The 24,623-nt window shown below is 31.8% G+C and overlaps 1 protein-coding gene across 5 annotated transcripts in view; it reads left to right on the forward strand.

Moving 5' to 3' along the window:
- LOC143075212 (unconventional myosin-XVIIIa-like) overlaps positions 1–20,392 on the forward strand; it is an 86,563-nt gene extending 66,171 nt beyond the window's left edge. For 4 of the 5 annotated variants that reach the window (XM_076250555.1, XM_076250556.1, XM_076250557.1 and 1 more), the window contains 14 exons: positions 840–963; positions 1,417–1,620; positions 3,470–3,580; positions 3,835–3,958; positions 7,373–7,500; positions 8,282–8,395; positions 8,883–8,999; positions 10,998–11,081; positions 11,573–11,710; positions 12,334–12,519; positions 12,935–13,071; positions 14,758–14,903; positions 15,986–16,015; positions 17,224–20,392. In XM_076250555.1, coding sequence (XP_076106670.1) covers positions 840–963; positions 1,417–1,620; positions 3,470–3,580; positions 3,835–3,958; positions 7,373–7,500; positions 8,282–8,395; positions 8,883–8,999; positions 10,998–11,081; positions 11,573–11,710; positions 12,334–12,519; positions 12,935–13,071; positions 14,758–14,903; positions 15,986–16,005 — 1,633 coding nt within the window. In that variant the 3' untranslated portion in view covers positions 16,006–16,015; positions 17,224–20,392. The remainder of the gene's footprint in view (positions 1–839; positions 964–1,416; positions 1,621–3,469; positions 3,581–3,834; positions 3,959–7,372; positions 7,501–8,281; positions 8,396–8,882; positions 9,000–10,997; positions 11,082–11,572; positions 11,711–12,333; positions 12,520–12,934; positions 13,072–14,757; positions 14,904–15,985; positions 16,016–17,223) is intronic. The other variant, XM_076250554.1, reaches the window with a different exon arrangement.
- Positions 20,393–24,623: the final 4,231 nt, after the last annotated feature.

Consider the following 24,623-nt stretch of genomic DNA (forward strand, 5'->3'; position numbering starts at 1 on the left):
GCTAAAAATAGAACATAGGGGTAAAATGCAGTTTTTGGCTTATAACTCAAAAACCAAAGCGTTTAGAGCAAATCTGACAGGGGTTAAATTGTTTATCAGGTCAAGATCTATCTGCCCCGAAATTTTCAAATGAATCGGACAACCTGTTGTTGGGTTGCTGCCCCTGAATTGGTAATTTTAAGGAAATTTTGCTGTTTTTGGTTATTGTCTTGAATATTATTATAGATAGAGATAAACTGTAAACAGCAATAATGTTCAGCAAAGTAAGATTAACAAATAAGTCAACATGACCGAAATGGTCAATTGACCCCCTAAGGAGTTATTGTCCTTTATAGTCAATTTTCAACAATTTTTATAAAATTGTAAATTTTTACTAAAATTTTCCACTGAAACTACTGGGCCAAGTTCATTATAGATAGAGATAATTGTAAGCTGCAAGGATGTTCAGTAAAGTAAGATGTACAAACACATCACCCTCACCAAAATACAATTTTGTCATGAATCCATCTGCTTCCTTTGTTTAATAGTCACATAGACCAAGGTGAGCGACACAGGCTCTAAAGAGCCTCTAGTTTAACGTTGTTTTCTGTCAGTTTCATTAGAATGGAGATAACAATATTGTATTTTAAGCTCCGACAGCATCAATTTGGGATTTGATGGTTGCAAATACCCGTTTACTGTCTCCGCTAACATGTCGCCAGTAAACTTAATTTGTGAACATCAAATCTCCAATTGATGCCGTCGGAGCTTAAAATACAATACTGTTATCTCCCAAATGAATAGAAGTAAACATACATGCATGTTTCCTGTTAAATTTTAATACTGGTTTTGTATTTTAGGTTTGACTCTGAATTGTCCAAGATTCAAGAGGAGGTGAAGAGTGAAAAAAGTATGAGAGAAAGATTACAGAGGGAGAAAGATGAATTCATGTCAAAGAACTTTACATTAGATCAAGAGCTCACAGTACGTTAAGTTGCAGTTAAATTAATGAAATACAGCTATTGTGATGTGCGTTTCAGTTACAAAAATGGATATGCTTCAAATGTTATAGCTAGATAGAACAGTATCTTGTTATACGGTTTAGTAGTAAGATGTTCAAATTTATAGACTCAATTTATTTGAAGGCTATTTATTTATCCAAGGTCTTTTTTGTTGAAATTGAAGATTACTTACTATTTCTTGAACCAACAAACAAGGTTATCATAATACAGCCATATTTTCTTGATTGTTAAACTAATGCGTCCACTGAGATGTGAGGTTTAATGTTTTCACATTGTAAGACTGGCTTTTCTCAGTCATAGGATTAGGATTACGGAAATTTCGTTATTTGCATTTTTTTTTACATCTTTCATCAAAATTACAAGCCTTTTTCACAGTCTTGCTCTTAAAAACTCTAATTTTAATATTTTTATATAGAGATTGAAAGGAGATTTAGAATCTATAACAGAAAAGGCTGATCGTTTAGATAGAGAGATGATTGATGTCACATTAGCTGGCTCTTTGTCCGGTGGTAATGAAGTTATGTCCCTTAAGAAAGCTAAGAATGATTTGGATGCCAAGTGCAAAGATCAGGAGGAAGAATTGGATGAACAAGCTGGACAAATACAACAGTTAGAACAGGTTGGTATTTTTAGATTATAGAAATTAGTAGAATACTGACTAGGGTCCTTGGTCATAAAATTTAATTTGATATACAGAGTACAAATTTGTTCTTGAAACACCAAATCTAGTTTATTGATTGGTTGATTTCTAAGTCTAAGTATGACAATCATACTCCAGATTTTATGCCGGGAAGGCCAGAAATGTATGTAGCATTCTACAATTAATACAGGATACAATTTGGTAGGAGTGCCAATGAGACAACTCTCCATCCAAGTCACAATTTGTAAAAGTAAACCGTTATAGGCCAAAGTACGGTCTTTAACGCGGAACCTTGGCTCACACCACACAGCAAGCTATAAAGTGCCCCAAAAATGACGAGTGTAGAACCATTCAAACATGAAAACCAATGGTCTTATCTATGTAAAAAATGAGAAACACACCAACAAACAGCAACTACTGAACATCAGATTCCTGACTTAGGATGTTTATTTTTATATATTGAGAAAAAAATGTAGTTTCCTAGATATTTGATTTTGTCCATTTGCAAAAGTCTGTATGTATAGCTTAGGCCAATTAAAATTAATTGATAGATTTTCATCCCCGTCCGCCCCTCTGAAATCGTCCCGCCCCGATATTTTTTATTTTATAAAATTTACGATTTACGGATTTTGTTGGTTTCCGTTACCGATAACCGTTAAAAATTTCGTTTCAATTATGACTTCCTGTCTCAAATTTCGGTTTTGTACCTCGAGTAAATCTATTCAAAATGATTGTCGACATATTCTCTGCTTTATGATGACAACATCATCTTCTGAGAGTAAAAACTGATAACGATAATGACGTTAAATATTCGTGTTACGAGAAAATTGCTGTGTCCTAGACCACAAATCGCGGTATGTCACAAATTTCTGTGATTAGAAAACTGAATTTTTTTTATGCAATGACTTTGTGTCAGGAAGTTTAAATGAGAAATATATCCCAAGCGCTTAACTCGTGGTACCCATTGATACAGAAACATGACTGGATTAAGGATATTGAAACACAAACACAAACTTGTATATTGAGTTTAAAAAGTCGACTAACATACGCTTTTTATTTACACGTGCCCTTAGATTTTACCCATGACTGTCTTTTCTTGTTGATTAATAGAAATTGTCCCAATACCCAAAAAGGGTAATTAAACAACAACTTCTTTTTTTATTATTAAGTTCACATGTGTTTTACATGGTAATTATATTTTCATTTTGCATAAATGCATAAGTACCAACCCTATTATTTTCAACACTGTTTGATTTTTCTAGTTCTGTACTCATAATAATTGTGTTGCATACCAATGCATTTGCTTCATTTTATGGGGACTAAAAACCATCGTTTACGAACCCAAATTCATTTGGTGTAGAAAGTCCAACTGAAGAGATCATTTCTACACGTTTTTGTTGTTTAGCCGCAATTATATATATATATATATATATATAGAGACATTTATTTTAGGATTTGAAAAATAACGTAAGATTCCTCATACCTGTGTATACATGATATAAGCTTATTATTACACTTGCATATACAAAGAGCTCGTCACAAAATGGTTTCATATGAAATAAAATTTAAAAAATAAAATCCTCCCACCCGCCCCATTTTTTGAAAAAAATTGGATGAAAATCTACTAATTAATTTTAGTTGGCCTTATAGAAAAAGTATACTTTGTGGAATGTTTAAATTGGTGCACAAATTCCATGAACATTGATATCTCACTAAAAAATGAATACACATTATCATATAAAATCCAGAACTAAACATATATGTTTCTAGAAAGTCAATTATCATTTAAATAAAAGTCAGCATTCATCTGTGAATTATTTATATCTAGACTAAGATTCGACTAGAAATGAATTATGAAAGAACAAGACAACAACATCAGAAGGAATTGGAGGAGAAAGAGGAAGAGATGGAAGAAATGAGATATGCCACTCAGAAAAAGGTAAATATACAATTCAGGATTACCCACTTTCATTTCATCCAGGAAAATAATGTTCTTTATATAACTTTCCTTTGGAAAACAAATTTTAAATCACTTTTAATGTGTTGTTAATCTACTGTTTGAATTGAACTCAAATATTAAGTTTGATATTTTTCCCTGTCAAATATCTCCTATAAGCACATCTTATAGATTTAAAATATCATGTATTCATCTTGAAGAGGTCATATTTAATGATTATCTGTATTTAATTGTAGGTAAAACATTACGAAAGTCAATTGGAAGAGGAATATGATGAAAAGAAGAAATTAATGCAAGAGAAGAAAGAACTAGAGAGACAAATACAGGAACTAGGAGCAGTAACCAACAATAGAGATAGAGGTAAGGGGATGTAACTCTGTAACAGAAGGCAGGAGCAGTAACCAACAATAGAGATAGAGGTAAGGGGATGTAACTCTGTAACAGAAGGCAGGAGCAGTAACCAACAATAGAGATAGAGGTAAGGGGATGTAACTCTGTAAGAGAAGGCAGGAGCAGTAACCAACAATAGAGATAGAGGTAAGGGGATGTAACTCTGTAAGAGAAGGCAGGAGCAGTAACCAACAATAGAGATAGAGGTAAGGGGATGTAACTCTGTAACAGAAGGCAGGAGCAGTAACCAACAATAGAGATGGAGGTAAGGGGATGTAACTCTGTAACAGAAGGCAGGAGCAGTAACCAACAATAGAGATAGAGGTAAGGGGATGTAACTCTGTAACAGAAGGCAGGAGCAGTAACCAACAATAGAGATAGAGGTAAGGGGATGTAACTCTGTAACAGAAGGCAGGAGCAGTAACCAACAATAGAGATAGAGGTAAGGGGATGTAACTCTGTAAGAGAAGGCAGGAGCAGTAACCAACAATAGAGATAGAGGTAAGGGGATGTAACTCTGTAACAGAAGGCAGGAGCAGTAACCAACAATAGAGATAGAGGTAAGGGGATGTAACTCTGTAACAGAAGGCAGGAGCAGTAACCAACAATAGAGATAGAGGTAAGGGGATGTAACTCTGTAACAGAAGGCAGGAGCAGTAACCAACAATAGAGATAGAGGTAAGGGGATGTAACTCTGTAAGAGAAGGCAGGAGCAGTAACCAACAATAGAGATAGAGGTAAGGGGATGTAACTCTGTCAACAGAAGGCAGGAGCAGTAACCAACAATAGAGATAGAGGTAAGGGGATGTAACTCTGTAACAGAAGGCAGGAGCAGTAACCAACAATAGAGATAGAGGTAAGGGGATGTAACTCTGTAACAGAAGGCAGGAGCAGTAACCAACAATAGCAGACCTGCCAACTATCCCGATTTTCGCGGTATCATCCCGATTTTCATCCCTCAACCCGAATCCTGATATCGTGATTCTAAAACAAGTCAAAATCCTGATTTTCACAAAATATACCCGAAAAAATTATTTGGTTTCCGATTTTGAAGTTTTTCTGATAATTAATCTATAATTTTACCTGGGGACATATTATGACAAGTTTACAATACTACGCTAATCAACGGTCACAACAGGTGTCATAATTTGTTGTTGCAAGTAATCGGATTACCTGATGGGTCATAACAATCCTCAAATTAATTAATATTATTTGTAAACAGAAAGTCGGTCAGTTGGCCTTTCATTTTTAATCAATTTATCATACGAGCACAATTTGCAATGTTTACCGTATTTCCATAACGAAATCATAATTAACTTAAAGATGAGAACTGTAATGAACTCTTAAAAAAACATCGTTTATCTTGAAATCCATTTAATTTTTGAAATCCGACATGTGTCTGTTGATTTAAAATCGACCCCATTTTGTATTATTCTACTGTGAATAAACCTCCGCCAGTAAGAGCACCTCCGAACACAAAGAAAGATAACTCAACTTTTATCCATTTTCTCATTAATACTGACAGACTTAATCAAAATCTTCTAGGTTTAGGTCTTTTGAAGCATGGTCCAAAGATAAGAAGGTTTTTGGAGGGGAAAAAGTGGGGGTTTCACTAAGTATCCTTTATTTTTTAATGCCATTTTTTTTCTATTCTTATTTAAAGTTATTTTGTTAATTTTAAAATAAGTGCAAGAATCATGCAAATAAAAGAAATCAAGGCTTATAAGATCATCATCAGTATACCAAAAGAAAAAAGAAGAGACATGAGATTATTTTAAGAGTAAAAAGCAGTGCACACAGAAACACGGCAAAAATTGTCCCTTAAAAATCTGGTCGCGCACTAAATCCCCCATGGAGATTTTCAAAAGTTGGCAGATCTGCAATAGAGATAGAGGTAAGGGGATGTAACTCTGTAACAGAAGGCAGGAGCAGTAACCAACAATAGAGATAGAGGTAAGGGGATGTAACTCTGTAACAGAAGGCAGGAGCAGTAACCAACAATAGAGATAGAGGTAAGGGGATGTAACTCTGTCAACAGAAGGCAGGAGCAGTAACCAACAATAGAGATAGAGGTAAGGGGATGTAACTCTGTAAGAGAAGGCAGGAGCAGTAACCAACAATAGAGATAGAGGTAAGGGGATGTAACTCTGTAACAGAAGGCAGGAGCAGTAACCAACAATAGAGATAGAGGTAAGGGGATGTAACTCTGTAACAGAAGGCAGGAGCAGTAACCAACAATAGAGATAGAGGTAAGGGGATGTAACTCTGTAACAGAAGGCAGGAGCAGTAACCAACAATAGAGATAGAGGTAAGGGGATGTAACTCTGCAAGAGAAGGCAGGAGCAGTAACCAACAATAGAGATAGAGGTAAGGGGATGTAACTCTGTCAACAGAAGGCAGGAGCAGTAACCAACAATAGAGATAGAGGTAAGGGGATGTAACTCTGTAACAGAAGGCAGGAGCAGTAACCAACAATAGAGATAGAGGTAAGGGGATGTAACTCTGTAACAGAAGGCAGGAGCAGTAACCAACAATAGAGATAGAGGTAAGGGGATGTAACTCTGTAAGAGAAGGCAGGAGCAGTAACCAACAATAGAGATAGAGGTAAGGGGATGTAACTCTGTAAGAGAAGGCAGGAGCAGTAACCAACAATAGAGATAGAGGTAAGGGGATGTAACTCTGTAAGAGAAGGCAGGAGCAGTAACCAACAATAGAGATAGAGGTAAGGGGATGTAACTCTGTAAGAGAAGGCAGGAGCAGTAACCAACAATAGAGATAGAGGTAAGGGGATGTAACTCTGTAAGAGAAGGCAGGAGCAGTAACCAACAATAGAGATAGAGGTAAGGGGATGTAACTCTGTCAACAGAAGGCAGGAGATTCACAAATTGGTTGAAGAGTAGAAAATAACCCATGTAATATTAGAAATTTATTATGATGATTTGATAATTTAATATACAACATGATTCATTTATTAAAAAAAGAAAAGTTTTCAAATAATACCTAGTAATCATGGTAATGAAATGAATCTTTTTTGCCACTGGACTTCAAACAACAGTTCATCATCGTCTATAATTTAAAATGAATTCAATTTGAAAACTGTAAGAATTTATGAATGGATTTGTGAACTTGTGAAATTTATTTTTATCATATATATGTCTTAACAAATATAACTTGTTTTGCTGAAACAAGGATTGTTCACTATAACAGTCTGCACCAAAAACTTTTTCAACTACTTGTCAGAAGACCAATATTCTGACATTTTTCTTATTGGTCAAAACAAAGTTTTGCAAAAATTTACTAGTCCGATTTAAATTTTACTAGTCTGGGGCATCGGACTAGTGGCTAAATGTGCAGACTGCTATAATATACAATTTTTTTATACAGAAAGTGAAAAGAGAATAAGAAGAGATCTAAGGAAAACCAAAGCTTTACTAAAGGATGCTGAGATAGTGATACAGAAACAGACAGGAGCAGAAGGAATGAAAGCTACAATACGACAACTTAGAAATACTGTACGTTTTTAACATTTTCTTTCCAAGACCAACAATTATTTTAAAGAGACAGTGTATTAGCCATAGACTTAATTACAATAGTTCAAATGTCTCATAGCCATGTTTTGAAATTAATATTTTCACATATCTATTTTTACGAATTAAGACTTGATTAGATAAATTGAAATGATATGTAAAATATTCTAATATGAAGTCCTTATTATGCTTTGTGAAGAAGGCCATGCTTTAATTAGCAAAAAATATGATTGAGACATGCACAAATTTACTGTTTATATTCTCGTTATTTTCATTGTTATTCTAATAAAATATATTCTTTTTAGCAGCTTACACAAACTTTTATTATATATTGTTGATCAAACAACATATATTTACCCTGCTTTTAGTTTTTAAACTTATTAAATATGATAATGTAATGTAATGACTACACAGGGAGAAAACTAGAATAGCCAAACATTTTTAAAGTGTTTTCGTACGCTTTGACCTACAAAAATACTGTATTTGTCCTAATAGAACTGAAATACTTCCTTCATGTCATGTTCTATGCATTGTTTAACCATATTTTATACCTCACTACCACACAGTGTAAAATACCGACAAATAAAAGCCTACCTATGTTAAAATAAGCATAGAGCATGACATGAAGGAATGATTTCTTAATTTCAAAAATATTATTTCTTCCTGAATAAACTAGATGTAAAAGCATTGAAATTCATCCATACAAAATATATCATTATCTGTATGTATAAAATTATGATGAAATGTTGACAATGTTTATTTACAGTTAGATGACAAGGAATTTGCTTGTTCTGCTGCTGTTAAAGCCAAGAAATCAATGGAACTAGAGATAGAAGACCTTCAACAACAACTGGATGACATCTCTAAAGCTAAAACAGAGGTCATTTACTCACTCTATATTGTTATATTATTTTATAGTCTCTTCTTTTCTTCTTTTCTTCTTTTTTTCAATGGGGGAGGGAGGCTGATTTATGGGTATAATGGTGACTTTTTTAGATACCAGGTCAACAAAGGAAAAGGATTTATGCTTATAAAAAATGTATAGGTTTTTCCTCTTATTTTAAATGAGAACAGGTTCTAATGACTTAACACTCTTGCTGTTTTAGTTAATTCTAGATGTGAATAATATTGTCATAGAGTTGTGGGTTTGCTACCCTTAAATTCCCAGTTTCAGTTTTCTATATTTCTTGTTACAAGGGATATTAGATTGTTAAGATAAATACACAGGAGTAGGTGCTTGTTAGACACCATGCCCATGTCCTAGGCAGGCTATAAAAGAATAACTTGTAATGCTCAAGGTAGTTTAGGAAAGTTATCAATAATAACATAGAAAACTTTCAATTACAATATTTCATTTTCATTTTCAGGCTGAAAGTAAGAGTTTAGGATTAATGAGAGAGAAGGCAGAATTACAGAGTCAAGTGGAGGAGAATGAAGAAGACTTAAATGATGTGATGAGGAAATACAAAGCTGTAGTACAACAGGTATAGATTGTTATGCCCCACCTACGATAGTAGAGGGGCATTATGTTTTCTGGTCTGTGCCTCCATTCGTCCGTCCGTCCGTCTGTGCCTCCGTTCGTCCGTCCGGTTAAAGTTTTTGGTCGAGGTAGTTTTTGATGAAGCTGAAGTCCAATCAACTTGAAACTTAATACACATGTTCTCCATGATATGATCTTTCTAATTGTAATGCTAAATTATAGTTTTGACCCCAATTTCATGGTCCACTGAACATAGAAAATGATAGTGCAAAGTTCAGGTTAAAGTTTTTGGTCAAGGTAGTTTTTGATGAAGTTAAAGTTACATCAACATGAAACTTAGTACACATGTTCCCTATGATATGATCTTTCTAATTTTAATTCCAAATTAAAGTTTTGACCCCAATTTCACGGTCCACTGCACATAGAAAATGATAGTGGGAGAGGGGCATCCGTGTACTATGGACACATTCTTGTTCATTGTAATTTTATTTACCACCTTTTAATCTTTGTTTGGACGTTTTAAGCAAGACACAATCAATCTCTAATCTTTATAGGTTTATACTGTAGTTTTCATGAGCAATTCATTTGTTACAACTACTTGTTGCAATTAGAAAAATTATGAGAATATAAATCATCCCAAATATGTAAAACTTGGATCTTCCATTATTTAACTACATCAAGCAAATTTGAAAATCACATATTGGGCTAGTAAGGGCTTAATGCGAAATAAAGAATCCGCCAAAATAAATTGATTTTTACAGTATTCAATCTTTAAGGGAGTTCGCTTCTCAGTTTCAAAGTAATAAACTTTTCAAAACACTAGTTTATATTGATAGGGGATTAATAAAGGAATCCAAAGGGCAAAAAAAATATATTAGTCACCGTGCTTGTTTTCGAGATATTAGCCATTGAAATTTTGGCCGGAAAATATTCTCTCTTGACTTTTCATAGATATATCATTGACAAGTTGAAGTTCTAAAAAACTGTTAAAAAGTAATTAAAATTTTATAAGACTTTTACAGATGGCTTATCATTATACAAGTAAAAGATTTACAAAAAGAAAAATGGGGGTTGCCGGGCAAATTTTTTCAAGGCATTCAAATGGATAAAACCAGATGATTCCGAAAATCTGACAAAAAATCCAAAACAGGACAAGCCAGCTTCCTTTAACAGATTAATTTACCTTCTTTGCAAACCATGAAGGAAGGTTTTTGTAATTGCTCAGCTTCTTGTTTTTGTCGAACGTTTTAAAGGAGTAGGTTTCGGTTCGATCAGGCCCTCTTTTTTACCTCAAATTTTAAATTAGGATTTTGTGACCAATATCGCAAGGAATCATAGCTAATACATTGACTAGATTGGAAATAAGCCTTTTTGTTGCTGCGTTCTACTGATGACGTCACAAACAGTACTCATTTTCATTTTCCCTGAAAAATCAATGAAAATTTGTTAATTTTACATTGATTATTGGACAGAAAACAGAGAGCAAACGTCGACAAAAAAGATCTTTGAACACAATTTTTTTAATGACATTGTACATGTTTAAGTTGAATATTTAGTTTGTCGACGCCTGCACTCTATGTTTCCTGGTCCTTAATTTGGTTGAAATCCGGCAAATTTGTCAAATTTTGTCAAAATCTCTTATTTTTACCTATTACCTATTGGATGTAGTAATAAATGCTTTAGAATAAAACTTTAACACAAATAGTTCTATTTTACTTTCTCACATGTCTTTTTGGCAACTTGAACCATTCAATTTTATAATCGGTGCCAAATAAGGCCCATACTGAACTTACTCCTTTCAATCAATCTAACCCAGTGTGGCAGGTCAAGACCTGATCTATGTCTTGTTACTTAATCACAATGAATTTAACCAATTTTTTGTGTGAACCTTTCTCATTAAATAAATGCTTCAACTGACATGGGATCATTTCTCTATAGAAGGAAGAAAAAAAATGATAAAACAAGATAACACACTTAACCTTGTGTTGATGTATATTTTCAGCAATCTGTAGACCAGATTACCATGGCAGATAATCTCAAACAGATAGAAGAACTTACAAATGAGAAAGATAAATACAGATCAGAGGTAGGTCTTATATAGAAGGATGGCCATGTATGTCTATATATTTTAAGAGCAAAAAAACACTATTGAACAATTCTAAATTTTAAGGAAGTAGTGCATTGTTCATAAATCTTATTATGGACAAAGGGAGATAATTTTATTACAATTATGTCTGCATATCTATTTTATCTAAGTCCATGTGAACTCAACCAATCCAGCAAAACCAAAATGGCCACCTTGTTTCAACTTGACAACAACAAAAACATTTAAACGCTCACCAAACGCCAATCTATCACCCTTCTGTTAATTCTTCACATTTTGATTTGACTTTTTGCAAACAACTGAACAGAATGAAACCAACCTTGATACACCTGAGATGGTGAAGGTTCTTTTTATTTAGATTTGCTTGTTGGCAAGATTTACCTGTGTCATTATATTATAGTATTCTTGATTTATCTCAGCTTATAACTTTGAAGAGTTTTTCTGTTAATTTAATTATGTATAAATCATTGCAGGTTGATCTTTTACAAACCAGATTAAAAGACTTAGAAGAAAATTATATTGAAAAGACCGTGAAATTACGATTAGAGGGTAGAATTAGGGAGTTAGAAAATAAACTTGAATTAGAAACAACCTCTAAACATCGTATAGAGGTAAGTTGTACAATTATTGTAGCAATATTTCATATATTTCAAAATAGTTTTGAGGTACCCATTAGGAATTTTGTATATGTACTGGCATTTTGAGTGATGCAAAGTTTTTTTTATGCCCCCATCGTAGCAGAGGGAGCATTAAGTTTTACCCTTATCCGTCTGTGCGAACATACATCCTAAAGTTGGTTTCCATTCTCTTACTTAAGTTTGCCTCTACCAAATGTTATGAAACTTAATAACAATGCTTATTACCTCATAACACAGATCAAGTTTGAATTTTGGTGGCTTCACTATTACAGCTCTATAGAAATGCCCCGTTATAAGTGGAAATAATGCTAAACTATAAAAATTTTAGTTTCTGTTCTCTGACTTCAGTTTGCCTTAACCAAATGTAATGAAACCTATACACAATGATTATTACCACATAACACAGATCAAGTTTGAATGTTGGTGGGGTCACTTTAACTGAACTAGAGTTATGCCCATTTATAAATGGAAAAATTGCTGAATTTTTAGTTAGCAGTGGCATCATCTATGTCCCTATGAACACATTCCCCATTTAGTTTAGAAATAGCCTTATTAGGTTACAAATAAGTTTTGAATGTGAACATTGATCATTTCAGGTTACTCTTAACAGAATTAAAGAGCAAGTAGACAAATTAAGTGAGGAAAGAGATTCTATGAAATTTTCTAAAACTCAAGCGGAAGAAAATCTTAAACGTTCACAAAGACAGTTACGTGAATTGAGAGAAGAATTTTCAGATGTACAAAAGAAAGAATTAGAATGTAGTCATAAAAATACTGAATTAGTAAGTACATGTACCAGAATATAGGCGTAAAAAAAAATGAATTAGAAAGCATTTAACCAAAAAACATAACAGTTAGAATATGGTGGTGAAAATACGGAATTAGTAAGTACTTAAACTTAAATATAGTCACAAAAATACTGAACTAGTACGTACTTAACTAAAAAACAGAATAGTAATGCAGCCATTTACAAAATGGTGCATTCTATCAACATTTGTAAAAGACATTGTTTGAAAAATTTAGTGGTAGGTTAGTTTATTTTATGTAGTTTACACCATGACAAGTTATAGATCAAGTTAGAATTTCGTTTCATTATAATGTATTTTCATTCGACAGGGGACTATGTATTTTCCATGCAATACTCACAGAATGCTTGTTATTTATATTAAATCTTTTGTTATATTTTTAACATTTCAGGAAACTAAAATAGTAGAATTAGAAACAGATTACCAACAAAATCATTCGGACCTCAAGTTAGCATTTAAACGTATTTCTGATCTCCAGGCAGCATTACAAGAAGATATAGATAGTGACGATAGTTTAATATCTGACAGGTATGTAGGAACTGGGTTACCTCCCCTTTAAACATATTTCTGATCTCCAGGCAGCATTACAAGAAGATATAGATAGTGACGATAGTTTATTATCTGACAGGTATGTAGGAACTGGGTTACCTCCCCTTTAAACATATTTCTGACCCCAGGCAGCATTACAAGAAGATATAGATAGTGACGATAGTTTATTATCTGACAGGTATGTAGGAACTGGGTTACCTCCCTTTTAAACATATTTCTGATCTCCAGGCAGCATTACAAGAAGATATAGATAGTGACGATAGCTTATTATCTGACAGGTATGTAGGATATCAAATTATCTCCCCTCTTTATAAGTCTTATAGAACAAGGCAATATGGCAAAAAAATACATCTTTCCACAAATATTTCAAAAGTAGATTGTAAGATTTTTTAAAAAGCTTGCTATAAGTTACTAATAAATATATTTTAGATATATGGACTTAAAAAGGGAATTTAGCTCAGAATTTATAAATCTGCATTATGATGTTTTCCCTGTTGAAATTCTATTGACCATTATGGAATGATGTTGTGTATTTTCCAATTCCAAATTCACCTATTTGTCCTAGCATTATTTATTCCTCACAAAGTATGTTTGATTATGCAAATATTACACGTTGTGGATGCATTTTATGTGACTGTGCATTTTGTGTTCTGAATGTGGAACTGTTTCTGGTTGCATGATATCTATCTGATTCTGTTTTGAAAGTTTGATGTTTATCTGTTTAACTAATGTCCAACCTTTTTGTCAGAGATGTACAAAAGGAATATATTTTAAAAGGAAAAATTACCGAATAAAGGCCTATATAGTTCACGGTTTTATTTTCCAAAATTGAACAAGGCAGACATGGGTGCAGACTTTAGAGAACAATAAGCAAGGAGTAGGAGAAAGAAAATCAATTTTGTGAGGTGGTTTGTTTACTTTTCATCATGTTCCTAATTAATATTGTAGGGGGCGCTCTTATTATTTTCATTATCATAAGGCTTTTTTTATCTACAGGAAGGTTGTTGTTCTCTCCTGGTACTCCCAACTTTCTCAATTAATTAGTAATTGGTCTCAATGATATAGCTATAGAAAGGGACCAACTATCAATTAATCAATCTAACTTATTCAGAGCTTGACCTTACTTAAGAATTAGAATGCATAGTTAGTCTCATTGAGGATTCTTTTTGGCAAGTTATTGTGATGGAAAAAAATTGATTGATTGTTGTTTGCTAAACATCCAGTATTAAATGTTTCATGGTTCAGGACAAGATGTTTCAAACAAAAAAGGGAATATTTATTAGGAACAGAAATTTAATCATGTTTGAATTGTTTTACAGTTGTGAATTTGGGGCATCTTATAGCTCACTATGAGGTACAGGCTTTGCTTATAATTGAAGGTTGTATGGTGACCTATAGCTGTTCATTTCTGTGTCATTTGATCTCTTGTCGAGAGTTGTCTTATTGGCAATCATACCCCATTTTCTATTTTATATTTGACAATATGAAGATCAAATATTCTCGAAATTACAAATCATGCAAATTGGTATCCAGGAAAATGAATAAATTCACAGTAGCTCAGTTTCAGTGGTAGAAATTCATATAGTAAAAAGAAGCAGCAGCAGTTTCAACTTACTCAACAACAGTCAATTTATTTTATAGTTAAAATGTACTGTTAATTTTCAGTGATGCAGACTCAGATGATGGATTAGATTTGACCGATCTCCACTTAACTCCACAGAAATCCTATCAATCACCACGAACAACGTCATTATCGTCCACAAGTTCACATGAAGTCACTAGTCCTCGCTTATCTAATTTAGAAGAATCTAGTAAGTCACATGACACATACATAGTTATAATAATCAAAATACATGTTATAGTATGCGATTGATAATCAAAATAGCACTCATAAACTCATGTTTATAAACTTTAAGCTAAACTCTGGTATATAGTTTAAGAATTTGGTAGAATTTGTTTCACAGAGATTTTGAATTTCAAAATTTATAAAAGATATATTTTACCACTCAACCAATGGAACCTTTATAACTTCTACAAGTTACTTTCAGAACGAAGTCAAAATAAAAAAAATAGTTTATAGGTTATTATATAGCAGGATGCAAATTTCATGTTTGTGGTCCTTAATGCATTTATGGATTGTCAAAAATATCACTTTAATACATGTGTAGCTATATGATCAAAAGGGACATAATAGAAGAGCCATATCACCAAGGCTAACTTTACATGGGGAGTTAGACATTAGTTGATTTCCAAATTAATCATGTAGAATTTAATTATTTTTACAACCGTATAATTTATATTTTTGTTATCACAGTTGAGTGATGTTAAGTAAGTTTTTCAATGACATCTAAAGCTTTCTATTTACAACAGTTAGCAATTCATCTAACCTGTGTGTGTTTTCTGTTTTTGTTTGAATCCTTATTTTAGTTTTATAGAACCTACATAGCATTAACATGGATCAAAACTTGTATAATATTCTTGCCTTAGAATTTAATTTTGAATGTCAATAGCCATGTTATATTAATGATTTGTTTTGCATAAAAAATGCTTAGTTATTTTATTTGCATAAAAATGCTTGAAATTATTTTATATGCATAAAAGTGCTTGAATTATGTTGTTTTTGCATAAAATGCATAGCATTATTTTTATTTGAAATAAAAATGCTTAGAACTATTTAATTTGCATAAAAATTCATAGAATTATTTTATTTGCATAAAAATGCATAGAATTATTTTATTTGCTGAGATCTTCATTATATGAGTCTTGTTTAGATTGCATGAAAACCTCATCTTAAACATTTGAATTCATTAGACAATAACACATTTTGTTTCTTACTTTGTGATATTCCAGAATTGGGTATTTGATTGATATATACTATCTTGTAATATTTCAGTATTTGGGATATATGTTTGATAAATTCCAGGTATTTTTTATGGGCAAACTGTATAGGTTTCCTTTAGTTGATATTTATGGTTAGAACATTGATGCATGCACATTATATACTGGGTTTGTTATGCGTTTTAAATATATATATTGTTTTTATCCTGGTTTGGTTTAAATTTTTGAGTAATGGAATCATGTTGATGCACTAATTGTATCCCTGTGTTTTGAGGTTTTTTATGGGTTTTTTTTTCAGCTATTGGTTATTTGTTAATAAGAAAATGTTGTTGCAATTCTACATCTCAAAACATAATTAACAATTTTATTTGTCCTCATCAATTTTAATAACCTTAATTTTGTCTCCTTAGAATTTGCTTGAGTCTTGGGGTTGTCTTAACCTATCAGTGATATACTAGGTTTTCTTTTTAATTTTTCATTAAAATATATTCATCATATGTATCTTTAACAACAACGACATACTACCGTAAACCCAGAAAATGTTGGAAAAATATTTTGCAATTCCAGGTCTGAAAATCGTATAAATCTGAGACTTTTGTAAAATAAAGAACTATTGAGATGATAATAAGTTTTTATTCATGACTAATCTTGTTTTCCATAACTAACTGCTGCTTTTCAAGTTAGAACTGTCAATTGCTTGTTTATTTGTAATGTAAATTGGTGCAAGTCTTTATTCAGTACATGGTAGTGAATGCTTTAAACCACTTCTAAATTAGAACTTTAGATACAACTTTTTCTTTTGTTTATATGTAATCTGAGCAGCTGTACATTTTTTTTTTTTTAATCAAAATCATAGTTTTACTAGGTCTTTCCCCTCTTCTGTGGAAAGACCTATTGTATTTTTCCTGATTATTATTAATATGCTGCCTAATGCTATCAAAACAGATATGTTAAAGTTTCGCAATAATACAGACATTACAGAAAATTATGAATTTACTATATATTAATATCATTAACAAATAAAGACAGTCAATTTGTCCTACACATTTGGTTAATGATCTTCATCTGAATGTACGGAAAGTTTGATACAGATAGCCTCATCCTTCTTAAAATATGTCTGCGACTGTAGTCACACAGTCATAAAAAGAACTCCCCACTCATGAAAAAGTAACAATAAATAAAACTGACAAGATACATTAGTGACTACAATACAAAATGATTTAGTATTAAGTAATACATGTATAATTTCAAAGATAGAGCAGAATTTTAAAAGTTATTTTATTTATTTTTCAGGTTTTGCTTGACACAAATGGACTTTCGTTATTAATCAAAACAATGGGCAATGTGCAAAATAAAGTATATCCAAGTGGACCGCCCTAGCTGACAGAACAAAGAAGATGATAGTGTCTAAATGATTGAAGGGAATTAATTGTCCGTCTTACTTGGAAGTCTCCTGCCACAAATGGTGCTCTTAACTTTGTATTTAAGATAAATCTAGATAGACCAAGACCTATGTGATTACGGAAGTAGAGGTCAAGAGTTTAAAATGGACATACAGACACATTATTGTTATTAGGGATCTTTCCATATGCATGTATATGTAGTTGGGGATAAAACGTCGATTGTAGATGTATCTATTTTTAGATTATGGATTCATACTTAAACCAATGGGACATAAATTTTCATACCGACCTTGGAAGGGCTGTAAAGCCAGTCAAGGTCGTTTAAATCTTCCATCATCATTTTCACCTGTTTTGTATAGACACTGTTTATTATGCATACCTTAGCTTTATTCTCAAAGAAATTACATGTGTATGTATGATTGGTTACTCATGAATAGTGCAAATTAATATATCTTACAAAATTTTAGCACATTTTAGCAAAGATAGTACATTAAGTGATCATGTTTGTTTGATTATAAAAAAATGAAAGTTAGCCTTTATAAAACAACAAATTGTCTTAATTTAAGGATGTAAAACTATATTTAATTGAAAAATAGTTATAATATTAAAAGACGTTGGGTAATTTGCATGTTTGATTAAAATAATTTAAGTTCAGCATCATGTATAATTACCAATACCTTTGTTTTAAATTGTCCTATGATAAACACTTTCTGCAATAGATTATAAAAACTAATGACATGTACACCATGCACTCATTTTGATTTCGAGAATCTGATGGAAAAAATCATTTATGACAACAACAAAAAATCATGGTTTTATAGTAAATCAAAATAATATAAAATAAAGAATTTTTTCATCTTTTTTAAATCATGGAAATATTTGACAAATATTAAATCAATCTTTAAACAATTGCATGAAGTTTCATATACACATGTACCAGCTACTAATTTCACAAAAATAATCATTTCCACATAACTTACTATCAATTTAAATTGCAAGACTATTTATAAAAAAGAGCCACTGCACTTAGTATGTAAAATAATAAACCAAAAATTTTGTACTCTAAATGTGTTTTCATTGTTTATTTTAATTGATTGTTAAAGCTTTCTTGTTATTTTTGTTCTATGCAAATTTGCTTCAAGTTCGTTGTTTCTTTTTTCCATTTGGCCAGTGTTTTTGTTAATGTTAATTTTAAACATGTTCATATCACACATGAAAACAATAAAAATCACCTCATTGCATTTAAAATGATTGATTCAGGGATAGAGTAGACACATTGTTCATTTTACACGCAGAGAACATTCTGTATCTACGGCAAGCACGGAATAATTGATGGTATCTACATATCATAAATACAGTTAAATCACTAGGAATTCTAGTATGAAAGTTATAATTTGGGCTTCCCTTATAATGAAAATATTGATTTTTTTTTATGTATTATTTATTCATGTATTTTATTATGAAACAGCTAAATTTTCACAGATATAACAAGCTTTTCTTTAAAGCTTGCCCTGCCCTAAAATGTGATATATGTTTTTAAAAGTGTCATGATAATTACACCTCAAAATAGATATTGCAGGAAATTAAACGAACGTGTGGTGTATCAAAATTTACCAAATAAAGAAAATATTAGAAAAAAGAATATTATTTTCAAACCTCTTGTCATACAACAAAACTTAATTTGATTACCATAAAAAAAAAAAAGACAAAAATGAACAAAATCAGTGTGTATATTGATTGAATCTAACGCTTATGATATAATTTTATTTTTAGCAGCTTATAATTCTTTTATTTTACCCTCAAGCACTTCAAAATGATTGATATATTTGCTACTTGTAACTATTAGTCCCAATCAAATATTATGAATATATTGTGTATAATACCTCAATGTAAAAACCTATAAGCAATTTGCTTAAATAATAACACTATCATATTCCTAATTCATTTATGCAAAAGTTGTCGACTTTAAAAAAAAAGAATTTATGCATTTCTGAGGACAAATTATTTAAGATGGGTCTTATAAAAAAAGGGTTATATTTTGAAGAGGGAACATGTACCCTATGATAATTACTTGAAATTTTTAATAACAGAATAAGACCAGAGTCCTACATAATAGCTGAATGAAAATATTTACTCTAGTAGAAAAACATTTTAAATAGCAGATCCATTTTTTTGCTCTTGAAAGTGATGTTTATGCAGGGAAGAAATAACGAACAAGCCTAGTGGGAATGTTGCTTCTTAATTGACAAGTAACCTCAATGACGTTTTCTGACTCTGAAAATAGTGTAAATAAATGAAGTTAGCAGTTCAACTTCAGTTGATATTACCAAATATAAAATATGCTTGTTTTGACTATTGACTTAAAAGGCTTTTATTTCTTCCCCTGAGTTAAAATTAGATGTGTACAAAACAAGTAAAACACATTTTGTTTTGTTTGACGTAAGGCTTTTGTCTTTAATTTCTGTGATATCTTTTACTTTTATACCAATTATTTATAGCTTATTTTTTTCAGTTGCAGCTGATTATTTTATTTGTTTTGTTCTATTACTCTGCACTATTATAATAACTGGTATTTTAAATATGCTTAGAAAAGGGCAAGGCTATTTGAAAGGGTTAAGGACTCAATATCAATTTAAATATTACTTAGTACAGATCAACAAGGATTTTATGCAGTATTTTGAAAATTATTCTAAACCTGAAAGTGCAGCACTGAATAGAACTGCATTTAAAAAATACAGACTAAAACAATTCCTGAACAAGAACCATAATCTTATGTGACCAATTTTTTCAACCTGTTTTAACCTAATAGATTATAATATATACTATACTTTGTTTTTTCCACAAATATTTATAAAGTGATCATTTATTTTGAGCTTTTTAAACTTCATTCTTGCTCATAAGTGTACCAAAATCCTATCATACACAATCATATTTAAATGCAACTTATTTGAATATTCTTATGTCTGATTTGCATCAAAGACAACAATATTTATTTGTAGCTTATTTATCTATAAGAAATATGTTTTTACAGAGAGATAAATATACTATTTAAAGATTTAGTTTTTTTCATTTTTATGCAACTCTGAAGGCAACTCCCACAACAAGTGTTTTGAATGCCCAAGAGGCATCTCTCCTCCAGAGATCAAATGACCAAAAATTTAAGCAAGTATACAGTTTGAACAATGAGCAAAAGTTGAAATTCAAGCATACATGATTGAGATTATTCCAGAAACCAAATGTTTGCACAAAATCAGAAGTGTAAGATTTTATGTCCTCGCCGTAGTAAAGGGGGCATTAAGTTTTACCCTTGTCCCCCTGTATGTCTCAAATTCGGTTTCTGTTCTCTAACTTTAGTTTGCCTCAACCAAATGTATGAAACTTATACACAGTGCTTATTACCACCCAACACAGATCAAGTTTGAACTTTGGTGGTGTCACTTTTACTGTTCTAGAGTTATGCCCCTTTAAAAGTGAAAAAAAAAATGCAGAATTTTGTTTCTGTTCTCTAACTTTAGTTTGCCTCAACCAAATATTATAAATCTCATACACAATGCTTATTACCACAAAACACTATTTGTTTTAAATTTTGGTGGCATCACTTAAACAGTTTTAGATTTATGGTCCTGTACAAATGAAAAAATTGCTGATTTTTTTGTTTCTGTTCTCTAACTTTAGATTGCCTCAACCAAATGTTATGAAACTTATACACAATGCTTATAACCACACAAAACAGATCGAGTTTGAATCTTGGTTTGAATTTTGGCAGTGTCACTTTTATCGTTCTTGAGTTATTCTTTACAAATAGAAAAATTGATGAAATTTTCTTTTCAGTTCTCTAACTTTAGTTTGCCTCAACCAAATGTTATGAAACTCATACACAATGCTTGTTTTCACAAAAAACAGATCAGGTTTAAAATTTGGTGGCATCATTTTAATCAACGAAGTTGCGGAGGGTATAATGTTTTTGACCCATCCGTCTGGCAGTCCTGTTCTTTTCATTCCAACTCCTCTAACACCACACAAAAGAATTGCATGAAACCTCTTTAGATAATAAGGCCATACTATGTAGATGTGCATATCTACAGGAAATTATGATTCAATTACTTTTCTAGGAGTTATGCCCCTTTGAACTTTTTTGCCCCAATATACTACTGCAACAGTTTATCGTGGCAACTCCTCTGAAACCACACAACAGAATTTCATGAAACTTTGTAGATAATAAGGACATACTATTTAGATGTGCATATCGACAGGAAATTACGATTCAATTTTTATCTAGGAGTTATGCCCCTTTGAACCTTTATGCTTCAATATATATACAAACACATCACCATCACCAAAACACAATTTTGTCATGAATCAATCTGTGTCCTTTGCTTAATATGCACATAGACCAAGGTGAGCAACACAGCCTCTTCAGAGCCTCTAGTTTTATGTACAATTCATAGGAAATAACCCTTATTAACAACATAATTGGTACATTCCTGAAATATCAGCCTATCCGGTATATAACTTTAAACTTGAGGGGGTTTCTTCTATTTCACTAGATCAGAGCCAAAGGTTGAGTAAACACACAACTTTTCAAATGAAGAATTTTACAAGTGGAAGTAGCTAAATGAAGTGTATTTTATATTGAAAAATGTGTTGGTTTTGGATCATTGGGTATCTTGGTTTTTATTCTTTCCATTCTTTGTGCGTTTTAGAACATTGATGTACAAATTTGGCATTTGTCCCTTGTTGAAGTATGTATATATACTGATATAGCTTGCTGTTTGTTGTGAGCCAAGGCTCCGTGTTGAAAATCGTACTTTGAGCTATAATGGTTTACTTTTACAAATTGTGTCTTGGATGGAGAGTTGTCTCATAGGCACTCATACAACATCTTCCTATATCTGTATACAGTGACATCAGCTGTGAGGTACATGTCAACAAGACAGCAACCCATTGACAAAAATAACCAATCTTCAACAAATGAAGGGTGTCTATATACAATATGTCAAGCTCTTAATCATTCCAAGTCTAGGACTCTACATGGTCTAAGACAATTAAATGAACCTGTGATGTTATGTTCCACTCACAGTATCTATTATCCATTCTTGGACATACTATATATCATGTTATCAGGCATGTCTTGTCAGCAAAATTGAATGCATTTATCTTTTTATCAATTTCTGTAAAGTGTCTGTTGGCATATGAATAAAAGGAGATATAGGATATACATTGTACATCAAAAAGGCGGAAACCCAATGACACAAAAAAAACAAGAATACCCCAACTATAAGTAACAGCAAACAGGAGGATGATGACTGATGAATTTAAAAAAATTCACACAATATAGCATGCACACGCACAGGTTGATTTTAAATTTTAAAAAGCCTGGATTATTGTGTAATTCTTGACTGAGAAAATGTGACAAAAATTTCATACATGTATAAGAAGATGTTGTATGAGTGCCAATGAGACAACTCTCCATGCAAGTCATAATTTGAAAAAGTAAATCATTATAGGTCAAAATACAATCTTCAACAGGGAGTCATTATGTAAAAGAAAACAAATATTTAACACAAAGTATTTGAGCTTTGAATCTGCAAATGCAAAGAACAGTATAAAATGATCACATAAAGCCAGATACCTAATTCCAGGAAGCACTGATTTGCAGTTCCTGTGAAAATATTACAGAAAACTTCATAAATTGCCATGAAGTATTGGGTAAACCAGATGTTGAAGAGCAATGAATCTGAAAATGCATCTAACAGTAAAACATGCTTGCATCAAGCTTGATAACAAATTTTAGGAAGCTTTGATATAGAGTTTTTAAGAATATTTGTTTCAAATGCAACCAAAATGTGGAAGATTACTAACAGACATAAACCAGTAAACCAGTACCCCTTTGTTTGGAGCGTGGTAACATATGTCAATAGGCAGTCGCACAATGACCACACAAATTCACAAATATGTCGTATAGTTCAAAGGGAAAATAAAAACTCAATTCTCTTTTTACAATTTTATTATATGATACAATTGCAATAACAAACAGTAGTATCAATAAACATGTGATAAACAAGAAAAGTTTTTTTTTTTTTTTTACTTTAACATACAAGCTTACTCAAACAAATAATGTTACAGATTCTGATTCTGAAGGTACAGGTTATTATTATTTACAAGCTGGAAATGCTTTGTACATGTATACAAATAATTGTTAGAAGAAAAAAAGAAAGGGGTATCACATCCATACCACAAATATCTGTGATTGATTTATATTAAATGTGACATAAAAAAAGATAAACTTGACTTAATATAAGAAAATCTATACACTTTTTTTAGTTTATTTCCTTAAGAATGATTGATTTATAAATAACCAATTAACAATTAGCTAAAATTTGCAAATACTGTTACATACATTTGCAAAACAGAGTTTCTTTGTAATATGAAATCGCATGTTATAATAAAGTGGGTCTCATTGGGGTCTAAGTGTGACTAGAGATTGCTGATTTCTTGTAAGCGTGACCCGTAAAAGTCAAGTTATTGTGCCATGAAAACAGGAAATGAAGTCTAGCGGGACACAGGAAATAACATAAAAATGAGAATTGCTTACTTACATAGTGTAAGCTGGATAGGGGAATCTGACAAAACAGTAAGCAGGATCTGGGATCAGAACCCCCCAAAGAGATCCCCAAAAAAGATTCATTTAATACAAAATTCATAAGTTATTCCTATGTGTAGTGCATCACTAGATCTGGAGGCTAGATGTATCATGCTACATATACATATCATTAAAAAAAAAATCTAGATAATGTACACATAAATTGTAAAATGAATAGAAATGATTTATAAATAACGATCACTGCTATGCTAAGAAAATGTACATATATATATATATACTAGAACACACCCGTGATATCACGGGTCCGTGACTGAATTAAAGTATATAACTATGCGCAAGCCTTATTTTAGTATTAGTATTGTCATCTGATAAAGTCATGCCGATTATAAGATACACAGTTTTTCTCTGCTTTCAAGTCTTTCTGTTTGAACCCGTCGAACTGGAACTTATAAATTATTGGTAATATTAATTATTTGGAAAACAAAAGGTACTGGAATGGAGTATTTTTTAATCAACAGCATTGTCCTATATAAGTTATAAATAAAGTTGAATTCTTTGCTTCGCTGTTTTACGTCATGCCCACTAACAAATTGAAAACTGTACCTATACGCCTTATTTTTAGTCCAGATTTTTAGTATTCGTATTGTTATCTTAGAAAGTCTTACTGATTAAAATACTACAATAGG

This window comes from Mytilus galloprovincialis, chromosome 5 (assembly GCF_965363235.1).
Source record: "Mytilus galloprovincialis chromosome 5, xbMytGall1.hap1.1, whole genome shotgun sequence".
NCBI lineage: Eukaryota > Metazoa > Mollusca > Bivalvia > Mytilida > Mytilidae > Mytilus > Mytilus galloprovincialis.